General features: G+C 50.0%; 7 protein-coding genes across 7 annotated transcripts, besides 10 other annotated features; 4 read left to right on the forward strand and 3 right to left on the reverse strand.

Annotated features, from left to right (window-relative positions):
* Window positions 1-204: 204 nt before the first annotated feature.
* Window positions 205-1,321, reverse strand: ACLA_073560 (phosphatidylinositol phosphate kinase family protein; the record flags this gene model as incomplete). Its single annotated transcript, XM_001275746.1, has 2 exons — window positions 205-980; window positions 1,045-1,321. The coding sequence occupies 2 exons, from the start codon at window positions 1,319-1,321 to the stop codon at window positions 205-207; spliced, it is 1,053 nt and encodes a 350-aa protein (XP_001275747.1).
* A 551-nt stretch (window positions 1,322-1,872) lies between these two features.
* ACLA_073570 (arginine--tRNA ligase) lies at window positions 1,873-4,533 on the forward strand (the record flags this gene model as incomplete). The annotated part of the gene is made up of 4 exons (XM_001275747.1): window positions 1,873-2,097; window positions 2,178-3,472; window positions 3,560-3,973; window positions 4,266-4,533. The coding sequence occupies 4 exons, from the start codon at window positions 1,873-1,875 to the stop codon at window positions 4,531-4,533; spliced, it is 2,202 nt and encodes a 733-aa protein (XP_001275748.1).
* A 3,406-nt stretch (window positions 4,534-7,939) lies between these two features.
* On the forward strand, window positions 7,940-10,148 carry ACLA_073580 (putative ABC transporter; the record flags this gene model as incomplete). The annotated part of the gene is made up of 7 exons (XM_001275748.1): window positions 7,940-8,108; window positions 8,170-8,410; window positions 8,476-8,734; window positions 8,786-9,233; window positions 9,286-9,365; window positions 9,416-9,569; window positions 9,628-10,148. The coding sequence occupies 7 exons, from the start codon at window positions 7,940-7,942 to the stop codon at window positions 10,146-10,148; spliced, it is 1,872 nt and encodes a 623-aa protein (XP_001275749.1).
* A 220-nt stretch (window positions 10,149-10,368) lies between these two features.
* Window positions 10,369-10,392: a microsatellite.
* Window positions 10,393-10,935: 543 nt separating this feature from the next.
* Window positions 10,936-10,965: a microsatellite.
* A 662-nt stretch (window positions 10,966-11,627) lies between these two features.
* On the reverse strand, window positions 11,628-13,658 carry ACLA_073590 (uncharacterized protein; the record flags this gene model as incomplete). Its single annotated transcript, XM_001275749.1, has 1 exon — window positions 11,628-13,658. One exon carries the CDS (start codon window positions 13,656-13,658, stop codon window positions 11,628-11,630), a length of 2,031 nt encoding a protein of 676 aa, XP_001275750.1.
* Window positions 12,543-12,630: a microsatellite.
* Window positions 13,048-13,113: a microsatellite.
* Window positions 13,659-13,886: 228 nt separating the features above from the next.
* Window positions 13,887-13,913: a microsatellite.
* Window positions 13,887-13,914: a microsatellite.
* A 304-nt stretch (window positions 13,915-14,218) lies between these two features.
* Window positions 14,219-14,242: a microsatellite.
* A 1,195-nt stretch (window positions 14,243-15,437) lies between these two features.
* Window positions 15,438-15,465: a microsatellite.
* Window positions 15,438-15,466: a microsatellite.
* Window positions 15,467-16,299: 833 nt separating this feature from the next.
* Window positions 16,300-16,321: a microsatellite.
* Window positions 16,322-18,337: 2,016 nt separating this feature from the next.
* ACLA_073600 (uncharacterized protein) lies at window positions 18,338-19,462 on the forward strand (the record flags this gene model as incomplete). The annotated part of the gene is made up of 1 exon (XM_001275750.1): window positions 18,338-19,462. One exon carries the CDS (start codon window positions 18,338-18,340, stop codon window positions 19,460-19,462), a length of 1,125 nt encoding a protein of 374 aa, XP_001275751.1.
* A 1,229-nt stretch (window positions 19,463-20,691) lies between these two features.
* Window positions 20,692-22,440, reverse strand: ACLA_073610 (uncharacterized protein; the record flags this gene model as incomplete). Its single annotated transcript, XM_001275751.1, has 2 exons — window positions 20,692-22,293; window positions 22,390-22,440. The coding sequence occupies 2 exons, from the start codon at window positions 22,438-22,440 to the stop codon at window positions 20,692-20,694; spliced, it is 1,653 nt and encodes a 550-aa protein (XP_001275752.1).
* Window positions 22,441-24,140: 1,700 nt separating this feature from the next.
* ACLA_073620 (uncharacterized protein) lies at window positions 24,141-25,206 on the forward strand (the record flags this gene model as incomplete). The annotated part of the gene is made up of 5 exons (XM_001275752.1): window positions 24,141-24,392; window positions 24,443-24,503; window positions 24,561-24,601; window positions 24,683-24,843; window positions 24,903-25,206. 5 exons carry the CDS (start codon window positions 24,141-24,143, stop codon window positions 25,204-25,206), a joined length of 819 nt encoding a protein of 272 aa, XP_001275753.1.
* Between the last annotated feature and the right edge of the window lie 419 nt (window positions 25,207-25,625).

A 25,625-nucleotide genomic window follows, 5' to 3' on the forward strand; every position in this document is an offset into this window, starting at 1 on the left:
TTGACCGATTTCCGATGCAGGTCAGAACTGTTGTATGAGTGAGCCAATCCACAAGTCAGCAAATAAATCAGAAAGTATTGAGTGGCTCACGCCCAGCTGTACAGGATCATTCAATTAGCATTGGTCACGATTACGATGTGTATTTAGATACCAATATTTGTTCATATCGTCATTAACTGCATTCGCGACATCGTTCCTGTCCATTCAAGACTGGCGCACTTCCAAGATCTCATCCACCATGTTCAAGAATTTCTTTCGGTATTCGTCGGCTGTTGTTGTGATGGTCATGGGCCCTTGGCGCCCAATGACATTGAAGGTCTGCACCATCCCCGTCATGGCTTGCGCATGCAGCTTGTGCTTGGCCCAGAAGAAATCCAGAATCACTGCCCGGTACTTCCATTTCCCGTCGAGAGATTGGAATCCCACCCGCCATGGGTTTCTCTTTCCGACCACATCGGGGTTGGACGAAGCAGGGAACCTGATCAAGAAGAGCGAGTAATCAACTGCATTCGATGACTCCAGGAAGTGCGTGTCAGCCTCCAGGATGTTCTTGAATCTCCTATAATCCGCCTGCGACATCTGTATCTTATCCTCAAACTTATCCGCCAGCCTATTCAGAGTCTCCTCGCTGACCAGCGCGTCCGGCACCAGATCCCGCTCCGGATAGAAGTAATCGATGGGTTTCAGATCGTACGTCTCCCACTTCTCCTCGGCTGGGTCTCCGTCCTTGCCGCAGAGCATGTTCTCCATGATGATGTGGTGCGCAGGCGCGGTCTTCAAGATGCTGCCGAGGGTTCGGTACGGAGCGTACACGTAATCCGTGATCCAGACGAGGATCGAGTCTGGGTGGGAGCTCATGTACTCATAGTACGGCTGGAAGAGGTCTTTGCGGAAGAAGGAATGTTCGAAATGGCGGGGGAGGCTCTTCACGAGAAACTTATTGTTGGATGTGCTGAAGAATGTCTGGCGGATGATCATGACTTGGTTAGGTCAACATGTACCTGGTAGGATTCTGGCAGGTGAAGAAGGGGAGCGAAAACACACGCACCGATCCAGACAATCCCAGATCACCCATCGGCTTCAAAGGTAAGGTCTTGTTCTCGCTGCGGAAGCAGGCTTTGTATTCTTCCTCGTGGATGTCCCAGACATCCTTGCGCAGCTCCTCAAAGAGCTCTGCACAGTAGCGAATCAGCCGGATATAGAATATACTGAAAAATGCCAGGATCCATCCCAGCAGTGTCTTCCGAAATGTTCGTGGTTCGCGAAATACCGCGAGTTGGATCGATTTGGCGAGAGCCGATTGACGTCGCCGTCCACCCATGATTGCAAATGAGTTATTACAGCCGTTTACTGATTATCCAGCAGTGCATCCTGAATCGTATACTGGACGCATTGCGCTGGTTACTTTCGCACACACGACAGCCCACCGGTTTGGACGCTTCCTGCAGTGGTTGCGGCTGGGTGACGTCAGTAGAAACCGTTGCACGTGCCATTTTTGATCTCTAAATAGGGCTGGACGGTTCCACGTGACTCATCATCTCACCGCCCTGGAGAGTAATTGAACTGCCGCGTTTTGAGTCAGACGCAGAAAAAAAAGGGAAGGAAAAAAAAAAAAAAGGTTCCCCTCTCATGGCTTGAGAATCCCCTCCTTCTATGGGTCATTGTCTGATTAGCGGGGCTCGGCGATTTTCCAGCGCCATTTTTCAGTCGCTTTCCTCTTGCAGTTCCCAGTACAGTGGTTCTTTGCTATATCCTCGTCCTCCTCTCCCCTTCCCCTCAATCTACCCGCGTTCCCTTCGCAGCTCTCGAGCGTTTGGTACCACCGCTTCCTTCTACACGTACCCCGGGACCCAACCGAAATTAGTCGCAGCCATGGCATCTGCTGCAGACCTGCCCGTCGCCGTTGAGGGCCTCACCATCCATTCGACGTCCGAGACCTCCAAGTTCCCCAACTGCTATCCCTCGTTAAACCCCGTGGATATCTACCGAGAGCACATTGCGGAGAAGCTGGGTGCCGCTACGGGCATTGAGCCCGAGAAGATCTACACCAAGCTGCAATGGACAAATACATTGGACAAGGGTGATTTGCTTCTGCCGGTACGAACGATCTCGGGTCTATTCAGCTAGAGCAAGCGGACAAGGAGATTTTTTTTTAACACAAGAGGTCGTGGTTTTAGGTTCCCTCCTTGCAAATCAAGAAGAACCCTCAGGAGCTGTGCAAGGAACTTGCGGAGAAGTTCCCCGAGTCCGATCTGGTCTCACCTCCTGTTGCCTTCGGCGTGCATCTGCAGTTCTTCTTCAAGCCTGGCCCTCTCACCCAGACCGTCGTCCCCCGCATCCTGAAGGAGAAGGCCACCTTCGGTACCAATGGCAACATGGGCCTGCAGGATCCCTCGGACCCTTCCAAGGGCAAGAAGAGAATCATTGTTGAGTTCTCGTCGCCGAACATCGCCAAGCCCTTCCACGCCGGTCACCTCCGGAGTACCATCATTGGAGGTTTCCTGGCCAACCTGTACACCGTCATGGGTTGGGATGTCATCAAGATGAACTACCTTGGTGACTGGGGCAAGCAGTACGGTCTTCTCGCCAACGGATTCAAGCTTTTCGGTAACGAGGAGGAGCTGCTCAAGAACCCCATCAACCATCTGTTCGACGTTTATGTGAAGATCAACCAGATTGTCGGACAGCAGGAGGGCCCCATCAAGGAGCTGAAGGAGCAGATCAAGGCCAAGAAGGAGAAGAGCGAGGATGTGTCTGAGCTTGAGGCTGAGCTCGCGAAGCTCGTCGATGTTAGCGAGGATGAGAAGGCCCGTCGTTACTTCAAGAGCATGGAGGACGGTGACCAGGATGCTCTGGCGCTGTGGCGCCGATTCCGTGATCTCAGTATCGAGAAGTACAAACAGACCTATGCTCGTCTCAACATTGACTTCGATGTGTACTCTGGCGAGTCCCAGATTAAGAACGAGAGCATGACCGCAGCCTACCAGTCCATGGAGAAGGCTGGCGTTTCGGAGAAGTCCGAGGGTGCCGTCATCGTCGACTTCACCAAGCATGGTGCCAAGAAGCTCGGCAAGGCCATCATTGTCCGCAAGGATGGCACTCCTCTGTACCTGACCCGTGATATCGGTGCCATCATGGAGCGTGACGAGGCCTACCACTTCGACAAGATGATCTATGTTGTTGCCGCTCAGCAGGATCTCCACTTGGCTCAGCTGTTCAAGATCACCGAGCTGATGGGTCACAAGGATCTGGCCAGCCGCTGCCAGCACATCAACTTCGGCATGGTCCGGGGCATGAGCACCCGCAAGGGTACCGTCAAGTTCCTGGATGACATTCTGCGGGATGTCGCCGACAAGATGCACGAAGTCATGAAGAAGAACCAGGAGAAGTACGACCAGGTCGAGAACCCCGAGGCGGTGGCCGATATCCTGGGTCTCACTTCGGTCATGGTACAGGACATGACCGGCAAGCGGTACGTCTATCTTCCTCCTCCCCTCCCCTCTGCTCCCCCACCTCCTATGGCACCTATTACATGATTTGAGAAACTAATTCCTGGCAGTATCAACGGTTACGACTTCAACCTTGAAGCGATGACCTCGTTCGAGGGTGACACCGGTCCCTACCTGCAATACGCCCACGCCCGTCTCTGCTCCATGGGCCGCAAGTCCGGCCTGAGCGTTGAGGAGCTCGACTCCGCCAACCTCGACCTCCTGACCGAGACCCACGCCACCGATCTCATCCGCCTGCTGGCCACCTGGCCCGATGTCCTGCTGAACACCACCAAGACCCTGGAGCCCACGACTATCATCAACTACCTGTTCCGCATGACACACATCCTCAGCTCCGGCTACGACTCGCTCAAGGTCGTCGGCAGCGAGCCCGAGGTCAAGAAGGCCCGTATGGCTCTGTACGCGGCCGCCAGACAAGTATTGCACAACGGCATGAGGGTTCTGGGTCTCAGCCCTGTTGAACGGTACGTCATCCCTTGGATTTTGTGAAGTGTCTACTAACATAGGACGTTTTCTCTGCAGCATGTAAATGGATCGAGGGGATATAGATACAAAAACGATGGCTTCCTTTACCGTTGAATACCAAACCAAAATTTCTGTTTTCATTATTTCTCTCAATACCACGTAGATTCGGTACTTTCTATTTTTCATGGTGCTGTATGTAATCTAGGTGACTCGGTATCAGAACACTTAAAAAAGGTTGACAGTTAAAACAAGTCTATCCTAGCCCTTCGCTAAAAAGCTTATCAGAGATAGGCCTCTGCTAGTTTCCGCAGCTTGGCGAGTATACCCCAGAATCCAGATAAAGGAGGATTATTTTGAGACAACATCCGAGCCCCTTTTTGAAAGTGCGAGCACGGCGACAATCCGTGAGCATTTCCAGAAATGGGCCACGACTGCTATTCAGGAAGAGTCAGGCGGCTCGCCTGATATGATTCGGTACTCTAACGTTGAAGCAGCGCGCTATCGGTTCTGTCTTTTTGTTGAACAGTCCTTGCAGAGTGTTCTTCAGGCACCTTATTGACGACTGAATCAATAAAGATGCAGTCGTGAATATGCTGTATAAGTAGTAGAAACCTGAGTCTGTTGAAGATTTCAACCAGGAAGATCTTGAAGACGTAGATAAGCCAGAGGACCTACTTGATGATAGTTATGGTCCTGTCGAAGGGTGTACTTTGAAGGATGTTGGGTGGATGAAGGTTGCTTTATGTGACGCGGTGCTGGAAGGTTTTCAAAAGATGGGCGAGGATGGCGAGTGGGAAAGATTATATGAGCGTCCTCATGAGATTTGTTATAATATCTTGAATTTCCATGCTCGGCGATAGAGCCATGGTCATATTAAAAAATGAAAGTAATCAAGAATGTACATATGTAGCGGATATAGTAACTCTTACAGCTATGCCGGATTAGCCAGCAGGACCAGGTCTCTGGTAGGAAGAGGCAGTGAACCACTCACTACCTGTGGCAGGTAAAAGAGTTCCTGGAGTGCCTGCTCCTGCTAGTCCATTTCAATAGGGGGCAGCCAGCCCAGGCCACTAAGCTACTCAGCCTGCGCCATAGTAATACCCCACATGGCCACCGCTGCAATATTTTCATTAAGCACGGGCTCATGAGCACAGTCATGACTATCATAAGGGGTATCTCAATGGTTAATACCGCCAAGATTATCCACTGGTATCCACTGAAGGCAGTTAGTGAGCTGGTGGTATACTACCTCTGGCTAATCCTGCCCTTCTACCAGGCCCTACAGAAGTTAGTCCATGGGCGGGAGGGCCCAGCATCCGCCTTCCTGTGACCCGCGGGGGATGGGAGCTGGGATAGTAGCCAGCTGCGCAAGGTCCTCCAGCGTGAGGCACAGACCCACCTGCAGACTAAGATGAATGTCCTCTCCTACCAGCATGCAGCTATGGCTGTCTCCCATGTGCACTTAAAATGTGGGGGGGGTTAAGCGGGACTATGGGGCAGATGATGCAGCCTTTAATGAGCAGGCTAGCCATGGGTCCTAGATCACAGGTACGATATATGCGCGGGGGCTACAGGAGGCACCAGGCCATACAGCCGACTGTGCCAATTTGGAGTCTTGTCATATGCTATTGGTGGGGAGTTTGTGATCTATTAGATGTTGAACACAGTTGATCCGTGACTTATGAGGTTGGGGACAGATACCACATTCTTAGGACTACTGTGGATATGAAGTGGAGATTTATTGATGCTGATATAATGAATGCTCTTCTATGTGGAAGAGAATCTTGAACATATGTTCTAAGGCCTATTCAGGGCTGAGGCGAGTACAGATAAAATCTATCATAGTAATCTAGTGAGAATTCAACGTTAATGTTTTTCACACTGTCTTCTGGAATACTTGCTACTCTACTGAGTCTGAGCCACACCAGTGCACCTACCACTAGGGAAGAGCAAGGCAATGGGACTACGACTTCTGATAGCGATGCAGTTGATCATCCAAGAGCAACAATGCAGAATCAGAGTCTCTCCAACGGCAGAAGATCAGAGCGCCAACCTGTCCAAAATGCCCCAAGCTCAGACAATATTAGTGGCCGAGGCCGTTCACGGTTCTCATTGCCTTCTCGTCCCAGTTTCACTCGGAATTTTTCATTCTCTCGTTCCGGTGATTCATTATTCTCATCATCCTCGCCTTCGGATCGGGTCAGTACATTCAATGATTCAAGTGGGTCATTGTCCCCATCAATATTGCCTTCCTCACCAGAGGGCGATTCTTCCAGGCTGCCTTCTCAGTCAAGAGGTCTATCTGGCATGATACCAAATTATCTTGCTCTCCAATTGCCAGCTACCAAACCGTGGCATAAACCATCAAGACCAGATCATCCACAAAGACAAGCTCCCCCGCCGCCTTCTACTTCACCACCAGAGGATCGCGTCAGCTCTCCTTCAAGTTGTAACGCAGATATCGGTGGGGTGGACACGACGAGTCAGCAGAGTGTCAAATCGATCAATGCGTTTTTCGACGCTAGAGGGTCACTTGATATCCCGATTCGTTCTGGTAGCGGACGTCCAGGGCATCGTGATTATTCTTGAATGAATGATTCATGGGCAGTGATATAGTGTCACTTCACATTCCCATGTCTTGTTTCTCGATAAGCAATTGATCCTATGTTCTTATCATCGACTCAATATTATATTACCTCGGTCAATCTAGAACTCATCTGGTTTAATGTTTTGGAATCACAAACCCAAGAGGGTTAAAACTAGTATTCAATGCGTCGCAAATATCACATTATAGAGATACTCTATGGGTGGATTTAGGTCGATCTGAAATTCACTGGGGATAGCGTGTGCTCCTTTTGATCTCGTATATATAATGCCCAACAGGAGAGCCATTCTGAGTTGAACAAGGGAGGGCTAGCCGAAGGGTCACATAGGTTATCTCCAGCAAGTAGGAAAGCTTCTAAGCACCCAAGATCATACCATATGGCACAGTTTCCAGCACATTTAAACACAAGCCTCATGAAGCTAGTGGTAGTCTGGTAGACTGGTACAGCCGCCTTACGCTCTGAATATACTCCGTAGGGCGTGGCGCTCTGGGGTGAACCTACCAAACAGCACAAGACTTTTCTCGTATTAAAGATGACCCATAACTTCATAGTTGATAGTTCAGATTTCATGAATAATATTTCATACCCAATAATCTGCACAGTGCAGGGACTAGATCTCAGCTGAAGGACGCTTGTATCCTCTAGTTGCCAATAGTGTTAGTCTCCAACCACTTAGGACTCTTTAATTTTTCTCAATCTCATCGGGGACCTTCATTATTGTGGAGGTAGTTACTCCGTAGTCCGTACTGTAGAGTTAAATCCTGAGTAGATTTTCAGCCCGAGAGGCTCAGAGTGAAGCCCGGCGGGATGGATACCGCACGATAAATTAGAGACCAAATTAGAGACCGAGATAGGATTTGGGGGGAATGAAGACGGCGACAAAGCTTAGGTAACTGGAAGATGATTTGTCACGCGGTTCCAGCTGAAATACTTGGCCCGTGCATTGTAAAACCATCAATAAATATGATTGGTCCACTCATGGATCGGGCTGCTTACCTGAGGAGACTAGTGGCTATTGGGTAATGGCTCTACCTACCGTCAGAATGCCTGAGGCTTGTCGGCCTCTCGGGGACCGGGGTCTTCGGGGGTTATTATTCCAGCTGCTGCTGCAACAACAACAGCAGTTATCCAACAACTGAGGAAGATCTGCCCGATTCGTGGCTGAGAACTAGGATTTTCATCACACGGGGACTACCATTCGTCTGTCGGAAACCGTTATTCTATTTAAAATCAGGATGTCGTCTCGTTCTGCTTCACGAGTTGCTCTCCTCTTTCCTGCGCTCCCGCTTCATAGTTCATACTTCTCTCGTCCAGTCACCTAACTTGACGACTTAATCGCCCATAGACCCGGATCCAAGCATGTCGGGAGAGATTACGCTCGATCTGGAGAGAAATGGGGGAAACCAGTTCCTGTCTAATCAGACGGTGCACAACTTTGCCTGGAATGACTTGACGGTCACGGTCAAGGACCGTCGCACCAAGAAGCCTCTCAATCTGATCGATGGTATCTGTGGGAATATCCAAAGGGGTACGTCGACTTGATTGTTCATATCAATGTGGTGGTTTGCAATAATACTGACAGTGAATAGGGGAGTTGGTCGCTTTGATGGGCCCCTCAGGCTGCGGTAAAACGACTTTGCTCAATGTCCTTGCTCGCCGATCTCCCACATCCGGTGCAAAGACCTCCGGAGAATGCTACGTCAACGGTGGAAAGCTCGACAAAGCCACCTTTGGACGGATCACTTCCTATGTCGAGCAGGAGGACGCTCTCATCGGCTCATTGACCGTTCAGGAGACGCTCAAGTTCGCTGCGGATCTCTCCCTGCCGAGGTTAGTTCCCCGTGTTACCTTTCTGCTCTGATTGCTACACAAGAACCAGCTGACACGTAAGGCAGCTCTGTTTCCAAAGCCCAGCGACGTGACCGGATCCAGACCCTCTTGGAGTCCTTTGGTATTCAAAACCAGGCGGCCACCCTGGTTGGAACTCCAATCCGAAAGGGCATCAGTGGAGGCCAGAAACGCCGAGTCAGTGTGGCCAGTCAGCTTATCACCTGCCCTAAGATTCTGTTCCTGGATGAGCCCACCAGTGGTCTCGACTCGACGGCGAGTTACGAGGTGATCTCATATGTTAAGGAGTTGGCTATCGCCAATAACGTGAGTTATCTATTTTCCAAGAGAGAACGAACAGAACTGACCTTCATGTAGCTCATCATCATCGCGAGTATTCATCAACCGTCAACAACAACATTCCAGCTCTTCGACAAGTTGCTTCTTTTGTCCAAGGGGAAAACGTGCTATTTCGGTCCGGTTTCCGATGTATCGACTCACTTCGCCAGCATCGGCCATCCGATCCCTTCCAACACGAATCCCGCCGAATTTCTTCTCGACATCGTCAGTTCCGATTTTGCTGATAGCAAGGGGGGAGATGCTGTGGAACGTGTGCAGCAGATTCAGGCATCCTGGGCAACTGCCACGGGCAGTCAGGCCTCGTCGCAAACGATCGAGCCCTCTGAAAAGGATAGGAAGGATATCCCGATAGAGGAGCTCTCTCGACCCAACGTCGCGAGCATCACATTTTCTCTTCTCCACCGCTCGTTCATCAAAAGCTATCGCGATGTTGTGGCGTATGGGATCCGAATTGTCATGTATCTGGGTTCGTGAGCAACAAGTCTTACTCTCACTGCAGTATTACTAACGGAAAAAAGGACTCGCAATCATGATGGGCACAGTGTGGCTGCGTTTACATGAGTCGCAGGAGTACATCCAGCCGTTCATCAACGCCATTGTAAGAAGCACCCTGAGAAATTGTCCCGGAGTCCACTAACATGGGGATAGTTCTTCGGCTCGGCCTTCATGAGCTTCATGGCCGTCGCCTACGTCCCTGCCTTCCTCGAAGACCGCGCCACCTTCATCAAAGAGCGCGCCAACGGGCTCTACAGCGCCCTCCCCTTCGTTATCTCCAATTTCATCATCGGTCTCCCCTTCCTCTGTACGTGCTTCCCACACTCTACATACTAAATTTGCCCTCCAACTAACTAATCCCTTAGTCCTCATCTCCATGCTCTTCTCCGTCGTCGCCTACTGGCTCTCCAACTTCCGCCCGGACGCCGTCGCCTTCTTCCGCTTGGTCATGTGGCTCTTCCTCGACCTCGTCGCGGCGGAATCCCTCGTTGTCTTCGTCACGGCCATCTTCCCCAACTTCGTCATCGCGCTCGCACTCGTCGCCTTCGCCAACGGCCTCTGGATGAGCGTCGGCGGCTTCCTCGTCTCCCCCACCATCCTCAACCCCTTCTGGAAATACGTCTTCCACTACATCGACTACCAGGCCTACGTCTTCCAGGGCATGATGGTCAACGAGCTCGCGCACCGCACCTACGCCTGCGGCGACGGCTGCAACTGCATGTACCAGACCGATCTGGCGGACCAGTGCCGCATCCGTGGCACGGGCGTGCTCGAGGCGTATGGGTATACGACGGGGCGCACGGGCAAGTGGGTGGGCATTCTCGTGGGCATTATCGCCGTGTATCGGCTTTTCGGGTGGATTGCGTTGGCTCTTCGGCGGAGTTAATTAAGGTGGCGGAGGGAACTGCGAATGAGACTCTAGCGATTTTCCCTGCTTACTGCTGGCTGATTTGGGTGGTGGATCCTTTTCGGTTTAAGGACTTTGGGTGAATATATATACCATGCCATGTTTTGTAATAGACTACTGCAAGGCGACATATATCTAGAGGAATTCACACTTGCATACATACCTGCTTGGACACATTATCAATCTTGCTTGGTACGGGTATGGATATGGATATGGATATGGATCATTCCATGCGTATTGAAAGTAAGTAAGTACTTTAATAAACCAAACACAGACTCGCCAACTCGGTCAGTTCTCCGGGGAAATCGTATTGTTCAGAAGAAAAAGGGACATTCATTCCGATTTTCAAAACCAAAACGCAAGATGCACAGCAGAAGGGAAAAGAATACATTGCGGTATCGTCCACGTGCCATATATCAATCAACGCGCAGCAAACCACGCCCTGACTACGGCAGGAAAATCCAAGCCACGCACTCACTGTCCAGAAGACGAGGATCTGAAAGAAGAAAATGTATAAAAAAAAAGAAAAAAAGGATAAATAGGAATAGATGAGCGAAATAGAATAGATAAGAGGGAGTACAGAGATCGCTAATGATAATCATCGATAATAGGACATGAACAACAGAACTGCGAGGGGGGGTATACCTTTCTCCATCAATTCAATTCTACTCGGGGCGGATATAAATGCTTGGAAATGGGATGCGCAAGAAGACGAAAACATGATTCGGGGTTATCCAGAAATCAGAAAGACAGGTTATACAGAATGAAAAAAAAAAAAAAAAAAAAAAGAAAGAAACAAGATCAAATGCACTGGCTGAGGGGAATAGAATAAGCATGGACATGATAAGCATGAAACATTTGAAAGCATCAACATCAACATCAACATGAGATATCATTGCAGGTCATCAGAATCGTACAATCATGTCGCCCTGAAAGGGCGTTTGATTGGTCGGAGTCTCATTTGACATCCCTTCCCTCTTCTCTTTCGCGTGGTCCCAAGAAAAAAAAGCACAAAAAACAACAACAGACAAACAGAAAACCTCCCTTTTATCCATGAAGAAAAAGACAAAAAACGCTGAAGATACGCAAAGATGCTGTTGTGTCCGCGACGCTTTCCACTGTTCCATAGGAACCATGGAACGTGGATGGATCTTGGACGGCTTCGGCGATCTTGGTGTTCCCCGGTGACCCATTTTTTTTCTTCCAAGAAAAAAAAAAAAAAAAAACAAAGCCCGACCTGAGAAAAATGAAGAGAAACTTTTTTGAAGACCTGGACCGGATCCTTGGTTTTGCTGCCAAGGAACGAACTTCGAGGAACCGAAAGGGGGGGGGAAAGCATCAGACGTAGTACGAGAAACGTATGAGAGGGAATGAACTTAAACCAAGAAGGAAAGCAAGACATGGAAGAATATCGTGACAAGCGGCAACAGCAGCAGCATCAGAGTGCGAAGCAATGAACTAATATCGTCCGTACGTCGACTGGCTAGCACGACTGCCCTTCTCGGACCGTCGATCGCTTCGGGGACGTCGTGGTTCTTCTAGTTCTCGTCGCGAGACACTGCCCATATAATCGGAGCCGCTCGTTAGATATTTCTTCGGTCGCTTTCCCTCGATGTTGAGTTCGACCTCTCCCGTGTCGCCGGTCCGAAGGCTGATCCGCTTGCCTCCCATGGACTTCTGCGGGAAGCTCATCGTAATTCCGTTCATGGTCATGACGATATTGTCGTCTTCCTCCGGCTTCGAATCGCCGCCACCACTCCCGGTTTGAGTGCGAGCATCACTGCCGCGGCTGCTGCGACTCTTCTGACTGCCGCTATCACTTTCCGCACGCGAGGACTTGGCTTTGCGCAAGGCGTCCGCGGTCAGTGGCACGGGCGCCACTGCTTTGCTTGTTCTCGATTCTTGATACTCTTCCGCCTCCCGTTGCTTGGTCTCGATATTGCCACCATCAAAGTCATAGACCGACGTCCGTTGGCGACGCGCCCCTTCGATAGCCATCCGCGAAGGACGAGCGGACTCATGGTAGGTTGTGGAGCGTCTGCTACCTCGGAGGCTCTGGCTTCGCTCGGGAATGATGGTCTCACGCGATGAACGTCGATAACCGTCGCTCAGGGCAACGTCCATCTCCGACAAGTCAAAGGTTCGGGATGAACGGCGCTCCGAGGTGACCGAATTGGTCGTTGCCGACTTGCGAGGTGGATCGGGGCGTTTCTGAATAATTTGCGGTTTGGCAGTCTGTTTCATTGGAGGCGGCGGTATCGCAGCATTGCGCTTGGTTGGTGGAGGCGGCATGCGGTTCCAATCTTCATCGCGAGCAGAGGGCCGTGGTCGCGCTTGACGGACGTTAGGAGGTGGTGGTGGTGGGAGTAGAATATCATCGTCGGAGTCTTCTTCCTCCTCTTCGTCCTCCTCGTCATCATCATCATCATCGTCGTCGTCGTCGTCATCTTCATCTTCGTCGCTCTGATCATAAGGTGGAGTGGGCGGTACATGGTCAACCACAGGTGGACCATACATCGAAGGGCGTCTTGGGCGAGCTGGCTTTTCCGCTGTCTTCACAACTGCCCGTTCCTGGTGATGTTCAGCTGGGTGGAGGGCGGCGTACTCCGGGGCCCCATAGTACGGCACAGCTTGAGGATAATGCGGGGCAGCGTACGCGGGACTATTGGCATACGCGGATGAGGAAAGCGGCGGGCCGTGGTCGTAGCGACCCATGGGCGGGGGCGGATATCCCATGGCACCCATGTTCGTGACTAGCCCATGGAAACTCGACGGACGGGCGTTCGAATGGTATGAGTTGGAGCGAGTCGATCGGGCCGACGGACGAGAGATGTGAACATCCTGGATGACGGATGGAGGATATCGTGTCTGCGGTGACGGCGGGGGGTGTGGATAGTCGTGGCCGGGTGGTGGGTGTGGATAGTCATGGCCGGGCGGTGGTTGTGTGGCATAGTAAGGATGTTGTTCCATCCGTCGTGGTGGTTCGACCGGAGCCGGTGGATGGTAGAGGCCGTGATCGCATTCCCAACAAGTTCCAGGGACGTGACGCACTTGAACACTGTCTCGGCGTCGGGGTCTCGACTGAGAGCGCTGGACGGGAGCAGCGTAGTGGCCGGAACTGGGATAGGCTCCGACCTGCATCTTGTCGTCACGCACAGGGCGAGTAGTCGCAGGTTTTTCCTTTGCACGATCGTTGCGAGAAGAGCCAATTTTTTCGAGGTCGGCTCGCTTGGGCGTGGAGTCTGGTTTAAGAGGGACAGGACTTTTCCGGCCCGACGGGCCAGATTGGGCGCTGTTGACGGTGGCGGCAGTGCGACTAGAGTACCCTGAATCACTGGCACCATCCACCACGGGGACTGGAGAAGGTCTCAGATCAGCCTTGGAGCGTTTTGTAGCGATATGAGCAACTTGACGAGTTTCGGGACGAATAACGTGTTTGTCTTCATCGTACTCCTCACAGAAGGCGGCATGAGGCTTCTTGCCAGTCATGACTTCTTCTGGGGGGAGGTGGGAGGGGGCAGCGGCCAAGGCCCAAATTGGGTCCCTAACTAAAAAGGGGAGCGAGAGAGAGGGGGTGGTTGGGAACAGGCAGTAGTAAATCACAGTAAGTCGCAGTATTGAACTAGTTAGTCGCAGTACAGTGTGGATGACGTGAAACTTGGTGCTCCAACAGGCTTCGGATTGCTTAGTCGACTAACGACAGCCACCACTTGTAGTTGCTGCTGCTGCTGCTGCTGCTGCTGCTCATTCGGGGTGACTCAGAAAAATCTTCCTTTTCTTCTGTCTATTTTTTTTTCTTCTTCTTTTTCTTTTCTTGTTGCTTTCGACTTTTTCCTTCTGGTTTGCCTTTACCCAGTATGGGTGATTTGGTAAATTTTCCGCTTGTCGTGGGAGTATACTCCTTTCAATCCACTTCTGCTGCAATGGTCCGATAATGTCAAAGTGGGAGATGACGGCGCGCGTCTAGATCGCAGGGTTGTCAGCGGCGAGCAGTGGATGCAGAGTGGCAGTCGTCCTTCTGAGCCCGCAGTGTCTCCATCGAAAATAGATTTTTTTTTTTTTTTTTTTTGTTTCGGTTTGTTTTGCTTTCTTTGCAAGGGAATTAATCCACGAAGAGAAGGCTGCGAAGCAAAGGCTGGATAGCAGAAGACGCCAGTGCTGGTTGGTGCGATGCACGAAAGACGGGTCTATGCGGGCGGTTCCAACTGACCAGCCGTAGTGGACGGAAGAGCGGTGGGTCGGTAGGCAGACAGACCAAAGCAGACAAGAAAAGATGGACACAAACGGAGAATTCGAATGGGGGATAAGAAAAATAGACAATGCAAATCCACTGTAATGCGTGCAGACTACTACAGAGGAGATAGTAGGTAGTTCTTGTTAAGTGGTCCAGCTGCAGAGCATTAATAATAATAATGAATATGCAGATAGAAGCGTGTCACCACCGACGGGTTGGATGGTTGACTCTTCGAGACGAGTTGGTCCAGCAGATTCAACGATCCTGGTGGGGTTTGGAAGCACCCAGAAGGGGAAAAGAAAGAATAAAAAAAAAAGGTGGACTAACTCTCTAGCCACTGTGGAGTTTGGAAATAACAGATTGAAAGGACAAGAGATTGACAACGCGATCAGACAGATCCAGTCAGGCTGAAGATAGATCAAATCCGAATCACCATAGGCTGGGAGATAGATCTAGGAGAGGGGAAGACACACAGAGAGTAGTGGACAAAAAGGATGAAGGAGAATAATAAGAAGAAGAGAGGCTGCAAGGACAAAGATACGCGCAGATGGACGTAAAGTTCTTTTTAAGTTGTCGTTACCCAACAGAAGTCAACCCAGAGCAATCAACAATAATAACTATGATACTACTACTACTGCTAGAGGTAGATAATCAAACTAAACTACTCTACAAATAATCCAGAAGGGAAATATATCTCTCGATCGTGAGGAAACGGAGGCAAGACCTCTCTGAGGACGAATGATCCTCCGTATCCTTCGGGGAACTCAAGAATCCCAAGGCAACAAAAGAAAAGAACGAGACAATTTCTGTTTCTTGTCGCTGGAGAGTTGACCAGTGATGATTGCGAGTGGGAAAGTCCCATCAAAACGAAATAATCTCGCAACTGTGCAAGTCTCGTAGTCAGTGGGGAGGCGTTGGACCATGGCGGCCGAACGATGCCTGATCTGCCACTAGTAAATAGTTGTAGACTTGTACTGTGTAGACTTGTAGTACTTGCGTCTTACCTAGAGAGTCAGAGAAGTAATTTTCAAGAAAATAATAATAATAATAATAATAATAATAAATGCTGAAGAAGAGGAAGAGTACCTATCTACTTACCGTAGATAGGGCAGTAATGCGACTCGGACTCGGTGTTAAAAAGCCTTCTAATTCCCCTCTCCCTGACTCCCCAAAATCTGATATACTACTACTCCATACAATACTACTAACTTTCCAAACAACGTCACAGTACAATTACCTCCTTGCATCGTGATCCCTTCTTTTGCCCTCGAGGAACGGACAGAACGAAGTTATCTCTGAGTCAGAAGATTCCAGGAGATTACTTCATTGGCTGATGTCAACGAGATTCCGATGCGGCACAGAATGAACATGGGATATCCAAGGATGATAAGGTGGATCACAGAAGGATTGATTTTTTTTCCCTTTCTTATTAGTATTGTGATGGTCATTGTACAGGCCATTATCATGGTAGGTTCGGTATAGTAATAAGTCTCTGTTTTGTTTTTCTTTCTGTGGATTTTCTCTTCTGCCATATAATCATATTGATATTTCTCCATCTGTACGGGACTACGGAGTTGACAAGTACCTAGTCTATCCATGGATGAAATATGGAGTAAGTATACCAGTCCAGCATTCCTTGGGTCAGACCGGAACCAACCATGGGAACAACCGATCAAACTCCATCCACTCTCTGGTCTTAATCTTGACCTTAAAAAAAAGAGATTGATTCTGTTTCACTTCAGCATTAATACTGTCATAGTTAGGGTTCAGGCTGATATCCATCTTCTTCTTTTCATTAACATTATTAGGTGATTCAGTATATTATAAATGATCAATCCCACGGAGTACGGACTACGGACTACGGAGGATGCATCATTATTAGTTATTATTTCTCAACTCTCTCTCTCTCTCTCTCTCTGCTCTGCTCCGGATTTCTCCTGCCCCAATCGCTGCCCAAATCCCTTACAGTTGCGGCCCAATACTACTAACCATCGATCTATTATTACGGAGAAGTGAGAACATTCGTCGAATCCACATTCCACTCTGACCAAGAAACCTCCCACTACGAGTACGGCGTCTTCCCTGTTCTTGTCGGATAATTGAAAAATGAAAAATTATATCTCATGGAGGGGCAGATTCTGTGTTAGTCAGGGTTGTGAACATCTTGTTGTGATGGTTTTATTATTGTCATGAAGGTGGGTAGATCTATGAGATACAAACAGTATAATTCTGGTAATGGGCTTAATCACCCACTCAATAACTAGGTATCTAGTGCATTGAATGCTTCATTTCTGTAACATTTCTTACTGGGCACATGTCAATTCACAAAAGATCAAACCATAGAAATTCTTGATAACGAACGGATTACCCCACTTACCCTCTTCGTCTGATGATAGTATTGAGAATTTCCATCCTAAGTCGTCAGTGGAGCAAACCAGCCTGTCTCTCCCATCGAATCCCCTTTAGAAGCACGCTAGAAAACATGCCGTCTAGAACAGTCAAATCATCTTTAGATCCGGGATTCCTGGCTTGTTTGCCCTCAACTGGCAGGGTCTTCACCCAAAAATCCATGGTTGTGCTGACGACGCTGACCTTGAGGACGATGGACCTCTGGCACCATCATACTTGGTTCATGGATAACAATGATAGACTACATCTTGGGCGCAAAACTCACTTCACGATGTCTAGTTACTCCATTCCGGTGAGTTATTTTCTCTTCATCAAGGCTATCTATGCTATAGAGGATATTTGCCCTTTCAACCTGGTTGGATCTTGCGATGAGTGCGATGACTCTTGTCAGATCCACCCATCAGGTACCAACGCCCAAGTCTACTCAGTAGTGGCTCGTCAGCCCATCGCCTGCATGGAGGCAACAGTCAACCACAGTCTGTTCCAAGCGGCTGCTCAAGACTCTAGAATGACCCGTGGGGGCTGGGCGACTTCCAGCTCCTCCTGATGAGAACTGCTTCTAGATCCAGCTCCCAGCGACGTAGGCTTGGATGCAGACTGCACAGTATGCAGCATGCTGGAGCCAGGTTGATCGGAGACAATCGATTGTCACAGTCCATTGGATAGCAAGCTCATTAGCCGAGTACTGACTCCTTCCTCTCATCAGGTCGTAGGGTACTGGCGGCCGCCGGCAACATTGAAGCCTATGGAGCTCTTTATAGAGTAATGCGCTGGTCGCGTGCCCAGAATCAAGCTACTTCCCATATTCAGCGTGGCCTACGATTGATTTGCGGCTCTGTCTTGGAAAATTGGGTGTAACACTAATTCTGAATTCTGCTGTCTACATGGACAGGATGTGGGTGACAGTCGCCAATTGACTGTCGGGCCAATTCAACACCCAGAACTCTTGCAAACCTCACTGGAGCCTGTATCCACTTCGTAGAAGAATCTTTCAGACGACGAAATCCTTTTGTAACTGGATTAGATAGTTTAGTTGTCGTGGTCTTCCCATCTCGAGGTATGAACGCCTTATCGTGTCTTATCAGTGCCTCGAAACTGATGACTCAGCAAGTTGCCTCTGACAACGCCGGGAGCCCAAACAAAGCGTCATCCCAGCCTCCCCATTTACTCCAACCACCGCAATTTCGAGGGCTACACAGGCTATCTGCACAGTCCTCAGCCCGGTGACACTTCTTTAAGCCTCCTTGAATGTTTCCCCCCATCTACAGAGTTCAACAGAGCATTGCGAGAAGACACCTACCGACTAAGTCCTATCTGAACAGTATCCATTTCTCATCAACCGAGCCATACTAAGTGGAGCTGAGAGCGCAACATTCCTAGAGACAGAATTCGGGGACTCAAGTCTTTTGGTAAGGTCCGCCTTCCTCATTCCTGGGCTGTATGACCATGTGGGACGAGTATACTGACATGTTCTAAAGTCCCGTCTAGAGCTACGTGCTCTTGACAACTCTACCCGTTGCCCACCATGCCGCCTGTTCAGCTAGTGGGGGATTTCCCCGGCATTTCTCTAGGTAATATCGTTGGACGCGATTTGACTACACACTCAACACGCTCGCCACCCCCAGAAGTAGCGAATACCCTCGTCCGCCGAGCAGACGACACGGCCAATTACATTCCTGGCCATGGGACCGTCGACCCTAAGAGCATCAATATGGGGGGCTTACTAGCCTTGTTTGCAATTATCGGGGCTGCAATTGTTCTCGCAGCCATCTGGTTCTTCTTCTGGGCCAAGAACGGGGGCTGTGTCTGGAGAGAAGGCGACTGGGAAGAATACAAATCGACCGTGCTGCGACGTAAAGGCCCCGATGGCCGAACCCTCAGTAACGCCACGAGGAGCACAAAGCTCGGCGGTGGGAGCATTGTCGGCAAAGGCTACAGCGACGATGGATACACGGTCACGGACAGCGGCTATACGGAAACCGCAACGACGATTACCGAAAAGGAAGGGGACCACAAGCGCAAGCGCAACTTCCGAGACAAATTCCGCCGCAAACACCGTAACGAGAACTGGGAGGGCGAAGCCGACGAGGACGTGGTCGCCTACCGAAAGGAGAAGCCCGCTCGGATCGGCGGCATCAACCGCGAAGCAGACGGGACATACCACGGCAGCGACTACGACACCTCCAACCCACCCAGCCACTACAACGCGAGCGAGATGACCGAGACACGCGACTACGCCTACGAGCCGGCCCGGCAGACCCGCAATTTCTCCTTTACGCCCGGCACCGAGGAAGTCCTCAGCCAGACCACCGACGAGCGCCAGCAGCTCCGCGAACCCTCCACCCGCCGCCACAACCGTCGCCGCGAGCGACGGCGCAACCCCCCAACCTCCTCTTCGCGCCAGAGCAGCCCGCGCAAACGCGACTCGCGCTCCATACCAGGCCACTACACCGAGCCCTTGGACTTCTCGTCCGCCGGTTCCCGCTCCGAATACCATTACTCCAACGTGGAAACGGAGGACGGGTCAGGAACCAAAAGCCATTACCACCCCATCCCGGGACTCAGCAAGGGCTACCGTCGCGAAGGCGGCCACGGCAGACGACGAGACAGTTTGAGTGACAGCGACGGCGACGAAACGCGGTACTCGTAGTTCTGGCCCCAGTTCTCGACCTTTCCATTGGGGGCCACCCCCCCCCCCTGGCCCCCATTTGTGTTTGATTTTATGGCTTTTTTTGCGGCTGCAGAATGTAAATAATACGACCTTGATACGACAGTTACTTTTCTCTATGGTACGCCACGATGATCGGAATGGAAATATGACGGATTGGATTGGATGGGATGGGTAATGACACATTATGGAAGTTTTTCCACCACGAGCAGGGATATGAACAAGGGGCCAGGAGTCAGATTGTGTTTCATGAGCTGTTTTACAAATTTCCGGCGACATGTTTTTCTGTCCTGCGATTAATTCACTACCTAGGTAGCATAAGCTATCTATCTAGGAAGCTGTGATCTCTAAGCAATACAAAGCGATTATCATACTAGGAGTACTAGTGATTTGATACACCAGCTCACGACATGGCATGCTTAGCACTTGGGTAGGCAAGTCATTCACACTACAACCATCCGTACAAGGGCCTAGATGAGTCTATCCATGTGCAACAATAACAAGACTCGCCGGGAACCATGCGTCCCATTGTTCATCCAGAGGCTGTCCAAACCGAACACGATCATACGAAAGCGGCAGAAGCCCATGGACCCCGTCGCCCTGCGGCAGGGATATCCGTGCATCACACGATTCTGATCATTTCCAGGCTGCGGACAAATAACAACAAGAATCTAGTCTGGCCCCGAAAGAGAGGAGAAGGGGAGCCAAAAGCCGTCCGGCAAGAAAGGACAATCGTTGTACTCCGTAATATGATCTTGGCTTGGACGCCTAGATTGAACTATGGATATTTCCTTGTGTGGGTAGTTACCTAGGGGGCGCTGATCGTGTGATCAGGGCATGGCTGAAGTGGTAGCCAACCAGGTGGACGGGGGCGAGATGTGATGGCCACAGTTGCTCTGACTTGTGCTGAAGAGCTGGGTGTAGGTAGCCAATGGCTTGCTGAGATGAGAACGGAGATTATGGATGGAAAGATACATAAAATCTGGACCAACAAGATGGCGAAGAGACCGAAAAAAAAGCAAATAAACAAAAAAAGGAAGAAAAGGACAAGTGAGAAAAAGAAAAGAAAAACGAAAATGCAGATATGCCCTGATGCTGCCACATGCGCCGCCGTCTATGGATGCTGTACGCTAAGGAGACAAAGGAGACACAATCAACCGTGTCCGAAATAGGAGTAAAGAGATTGGGAGGAGAATGCATAGAGAGAAGTATCACAGTGATAACGCACGGAGATGTGCAGTCATAGGATCTTCTTTCTTCGGGGTCATGTCAGGCTCTGAGCGGATGTCTGGAAGGGGAAGTCCGGTCATCTTTTGACTATCATGGCTGTGATCGACGGTCCTGCTGTTGTCGGGGATCCGCGTGTAGTTGTAATCGTCCTCCGAGGGCGCCTGCGGCGGCGATCTGACTGTGTCGTCAGAGAACCATACCGTCAGCGCCAGTCGACTGATATTCGCTTCATTCCAGCCTTGTTGTGATAGCCTCCGGATTTCTGGGGCGGATTTCAAACGCGAAATCTCCACGGACGAATGCCGCAGCTTGTGCAGGATCCATTTGTTGATGAACATGGCACTACTGAGTTTCGCGGAGCCGGGTTCGTAGAATGGCGAGGAGTCGTCGACCTCTGATGTCTTGAGGGGATCCTCGAATTGAACACTAATTTCTTCAAGCCCATTTTCATGTAAATAGTCCAGGCGACCAATGTATTCTTCTGTCAGAAGACCTTGCTCCTCGCAAATAGCACGAAGGTGGACAATGTCCAGCATTGTCTCGTTGAATTCCTTCTGGATCTCCAGCTTTGATGCGTCATATGATCGCAAAAATGCCAAAGACTCATCGTCCATGGGAATGTCGAGCGAGAGTCGGATCTTCTGCTTGTCAACTATATCATACCATTGCGAGTCGAGGTCTAACAGGCGCTCCTGAAGTATTCGCGCGTCTCCAACTCGCGACAGGTAATCCGCTACAGCGGGAGGGAATCTCGAAGGCACACTTTGAATGGAGTGATTGTCGTCTCCTGGGGTGGAATGTTGAGCACCCTCGCTCTCTCCCTGCATACTTGATGAAGGGTGTCGCAATCGCTTAGAGAATCGCTCAATCGATTGGATGAGCAGATACTCATCCTGCCCCAACTCACTTTCCTTTTCATGATATCTCCGCTCTAGTCCCAAGTATGCCTCCGTAGCCGATTGAAGTCGTTCAACGTCATTGGTGATAGACCCAATATTGAGCGGTGGATCCTGTGCGATAAGCGAGTTCAGCCTCTTCATCAGTGCCAGTCTATAGTTCGTCTCCTCCTCTCTCTTGTACCGTAGTGCGACTCGCATTTCTCGAACTTGTAGTCGTTTGGCGGACACATCCTCCAACTGCTCAACCAGTTCGTCGCTCGTGAATCTGGCGTCACTTTGGCCTCTTAGACGATGATGTTCCTCGATTTGGTTGACGGATAAGCATTCATCGAGATATTGTAAATCTTCAGAATGCTCCGTGGGATTTGTTAGAGATGGCAAGATGTCAACATCTGTGTCCTTGTTGGAACTGCCATGGGAGGCGCGTGGATTGTGCGAAAAAGTTGCCGAGATCTCTTCGCGCTGCGAAAGAGTCTCTTGATGCTCGGCCTCCAACACATCAGGTTGAGATAAACTCCTGTGGAGATGTTCTAACGGCGCCCCAGCCTTGGTTGTTGAGGCTGGACCCAGTGGACCCGCGATGACTGGGGGTTCTATTGGAGATCGGGAGGCAAAGCTTGATCTCGCAGCGCTGTGAAGTTCCGGCTCCACTGCGCCAGGGGATCGAATATCCCCATATGTTCCCTGCTGGGAGCAGTAAAGGTCAGTCATATGAGAATGAATGTTTGGAGAGGCGCGATGAGAAGAAATAGAGAGAAGAACTCAAAAAATGTGACTTACCCCTGTGGGGCTTGGATTTGAATCCTTTGTCCGACTTTGCTTAGACCCCATTCTTCACGACTCTCGGATCACTGTCAGCCTTCATACGTTTTTTCGAGATCAGGTCCAGAAGAAAAGGGATATCTAGAGGGAACAGAGAATACTCGGTGTTTCAAGCCGTTGAAGGCGAAAGAGCCGCACATGGAGCAGCCCACATCTTTCTCCCAACTTTTAGGCCTAACAAACACAACGTACATAATTCTTTTTTAATTTCTTTTGCTATGTTCTTCCAACTTCATTTGTCCCTCTCCCTCTTCATTGTCCTCTGGGCCGATTCCCAATCACAAGGCTAAATGACTGCCTGGGACGCATCAGGTTGACGAGTCCCATGGGCGGTTGCCAACATCGCTCTGTGTGACCCAATAACCATCTTGGGTTGTCTATGCAACTTGCGTTCCCTGCCAGGGATCATCCGGCAATCAACATACTTTGGGGTGGTCTGCTTAAATCGATCAACTCTTGACGACAGCCTTGCGAGAGTGTTTCATGAGTCGTGGCTTGAGTTCATACGGGAGCACTCGGCTTTGCCGTTCCCGTTTGATTGGCGCTGTGAGCTCATTCAACATCAAGATGACGCTTTGCTATTGACTGCCACTGGTCAGACCGGACTGATCCGCGTAGCGTTCGTTGACTCCGCTCAAGATGCAGGGTTAGTCTCCTTTCCGGGAGACAGCCAAGTGCAAAGCTAATTAATATCGATAGAAAGCTGACCGCTCATACGCTCACTTCTATGGACGCCAATCAAGAAAAACAGGCTACTTATCCCGAATCTCGTAAAACGCAATGCATCTTCCTGGACCGATTGTCATGTGCATCATCCCATCTACGAGTAGGATTCGGCCAACAAAGTAGCCACACGCGCCTGCTGCTGATGCTACGTCGAAACGGTTCTATCAAGTCCACCATCTACATTATGGATGGATGTAGCAGCAGAAGAGCCTCAAGTTTGCTGCTAACAGCTCTGAGGATGCCGATATGGTCTGCCACTACCAGTAACATGGCTTTAAAGCAGCCATTCAGTCTAGGGGATCCACGATATTGTGAGATACAGACCTTCCAACAAACCAGGTTTCTTGCACCAGGTCAATTGATTGAATCCAAGCTTGTCCTTTGACTTTCTTTATGTGACTTGTCCGCTGCTTCTCTGTTGTGGAAAAGTATGGACAATCATGGAAATGAAGAGTTTCAAAGGCCCCAGGGCCGTCATCGCCGAGACTCAAACCGTAGAGGTACAATGAACGGAAACCCGCCGTTTCCACCGCATAAAATTGACATGTCTCCAGGAACCCATTATAGCGAAGAAAGCTCACGGGATAGAAACGAATATTTACATGCAGAAGAATACGAGTGCACTGGCCGTGCACCTCCCCATCCACTTGGGTCCCCCTCGCGTCCTCGGAGTGGAAACATTCACGATGTTATGCTGCATAGGAACATCATTTCCATGTAAGTGAAGAAAGCAGCATGGCCTTGACAGTAGTCTCGCTATAAGACTGATGAACAAAAGGCGCGGGGCACATGAATCAGGAGAGGATTCGAACCATTATATCCTAGAGACAGGTCATGATTCTGGTTCCCTTCCTAGGAACTACGCAGGAGGGGCATATGCCAGGTCAGTCTACCGACAAGAAGGATACCATCAAGCAGCAGCGCTGGGACAACCGTCATCTTATGGGACCCAGTCGGATGTCCTTGCGGCACAATTGGGACACATGGGACTAAGCTCTACCTCCTCCATTCAACTGGATTCGGGAGATAACGATCATTCCATGTCACAAGCTCGAGGCTTTAGACATCAACGCGACAACCGTTCCCAAGCTCCTGCGTTTGGCAGACAAGAGCTCGAGGATGCGCCCAATCAAGACGGACCGCCCAGCGTCAATATTCGGTCTCCGCGCGATACATCAGCATCAACTAATAGAGGGTTTCAGTCTACTTTTGGAAGCAACCCTACTCAACTTAGTGTAAGTTGGGATTCCCTGCTGAGCCATAATTCATGTTTGATGTAATGTAGTTGCAGCACCACGGTTACCTCATCCAAGAAAGTCCCAATGACAGGGAAACACTCGACCCGAGTAAGTTCTAGGCTCGTCACGAAACGCTGTACTGGAGCTTGGTCTGAACATACCTAGGATACCAGCTGCAGAGGAGCAGCTTCTTCACAACTGGAAGAGTAAGGTGTCTAAAGGAAGATTTAAACCGTCTTCCATTTCACGTCTTAATGTGGTTGCACGTGTCCTGACAATCACCATAGGTATTCTCAATCCTTTGGCATGAAGCTGCAGGCTACAATGGGACAGTCATTTCTGCCCGACCTCAAGAAGGATTCCTTGAAGGCAGGTTCGGGCAACAGATCTTCGGTGGCATCCGGCGCATGGTTGTCGTGAAGCCGCAAAGCAAATGGGCATGGTGCTTGTGAGTGAAACTTCGGGGACAAGGAGCCCCTACCGGTGTCGCTGACACTCGCTGTTTAGGCCAATAACCACCTATGGGGGCCAAGGAGTGGCCAAGCTTGGTGTCATTCCCGAACAACATGCCGTTGTCTACATGCGTGGAACACGGCCAAGATATGGATCCCACGAGCCACGAATGACTAAGGACCCCTTGGAGATTGAGCCAGCAACACCTGACCAGAAATTGGATCCTATGTCCCGGTTGAATTTCGGCAAGGTTTACACCGTCGAGCATAACGTCAAAGTGCTTCCTGTTGGGATAATTTCTCCAAGATCCATGAACGATTTCAGGGGCTATGCAAGAACAGAGATATCTACGAATTGATTGAACCTGTCCAAAGGGTTGAATTATCAAATCAATACGTCTGGCGAGGTTTATGCCTTGTCTGGTCTGATAACAATTTACGAGCCTTGACCTATTGCGTCTTAAGACAACTATACGCCAAGTACTGTTGACATTTTTGTTTTTACCCTCGCTATTGAGGACTTGAACCGCCTCTTTTACAACAATTGTTTACGATTTGCTCTTCTATGCCTGTGGCATACCCTAGTCAAAGAAAACGAATCGTCTCGGCGAAGATGTAGTCAGAAGTGACAATCTTGACACGACAAAGCGGATCTTCACAGCTGAGTGACAGTCAATCTTGGAATTCAAGTATGAAAGCATCACTCTCCATTGGATTTTTCTTGGACTCGTTCTTTGTGTGCTTTTTTGGGTCATCCTATGTGTGTTTTGCAAATGTT

The sequence above is a fragment of the Aspergillus clavatus genome, genomic scaffold (genome assembly GCF_000002715.2).
Source record: "Aspergillus clavatus NRRL 1 1099423829791 genomic scaffold, whole genome shotgun sequence".
NCBI lineage: Eukaryota > Fungi > Ascomycota > Eurotiomycetes > Eurotiales > Aspergillaceae > Aspergillus > Aspergillus clavatus.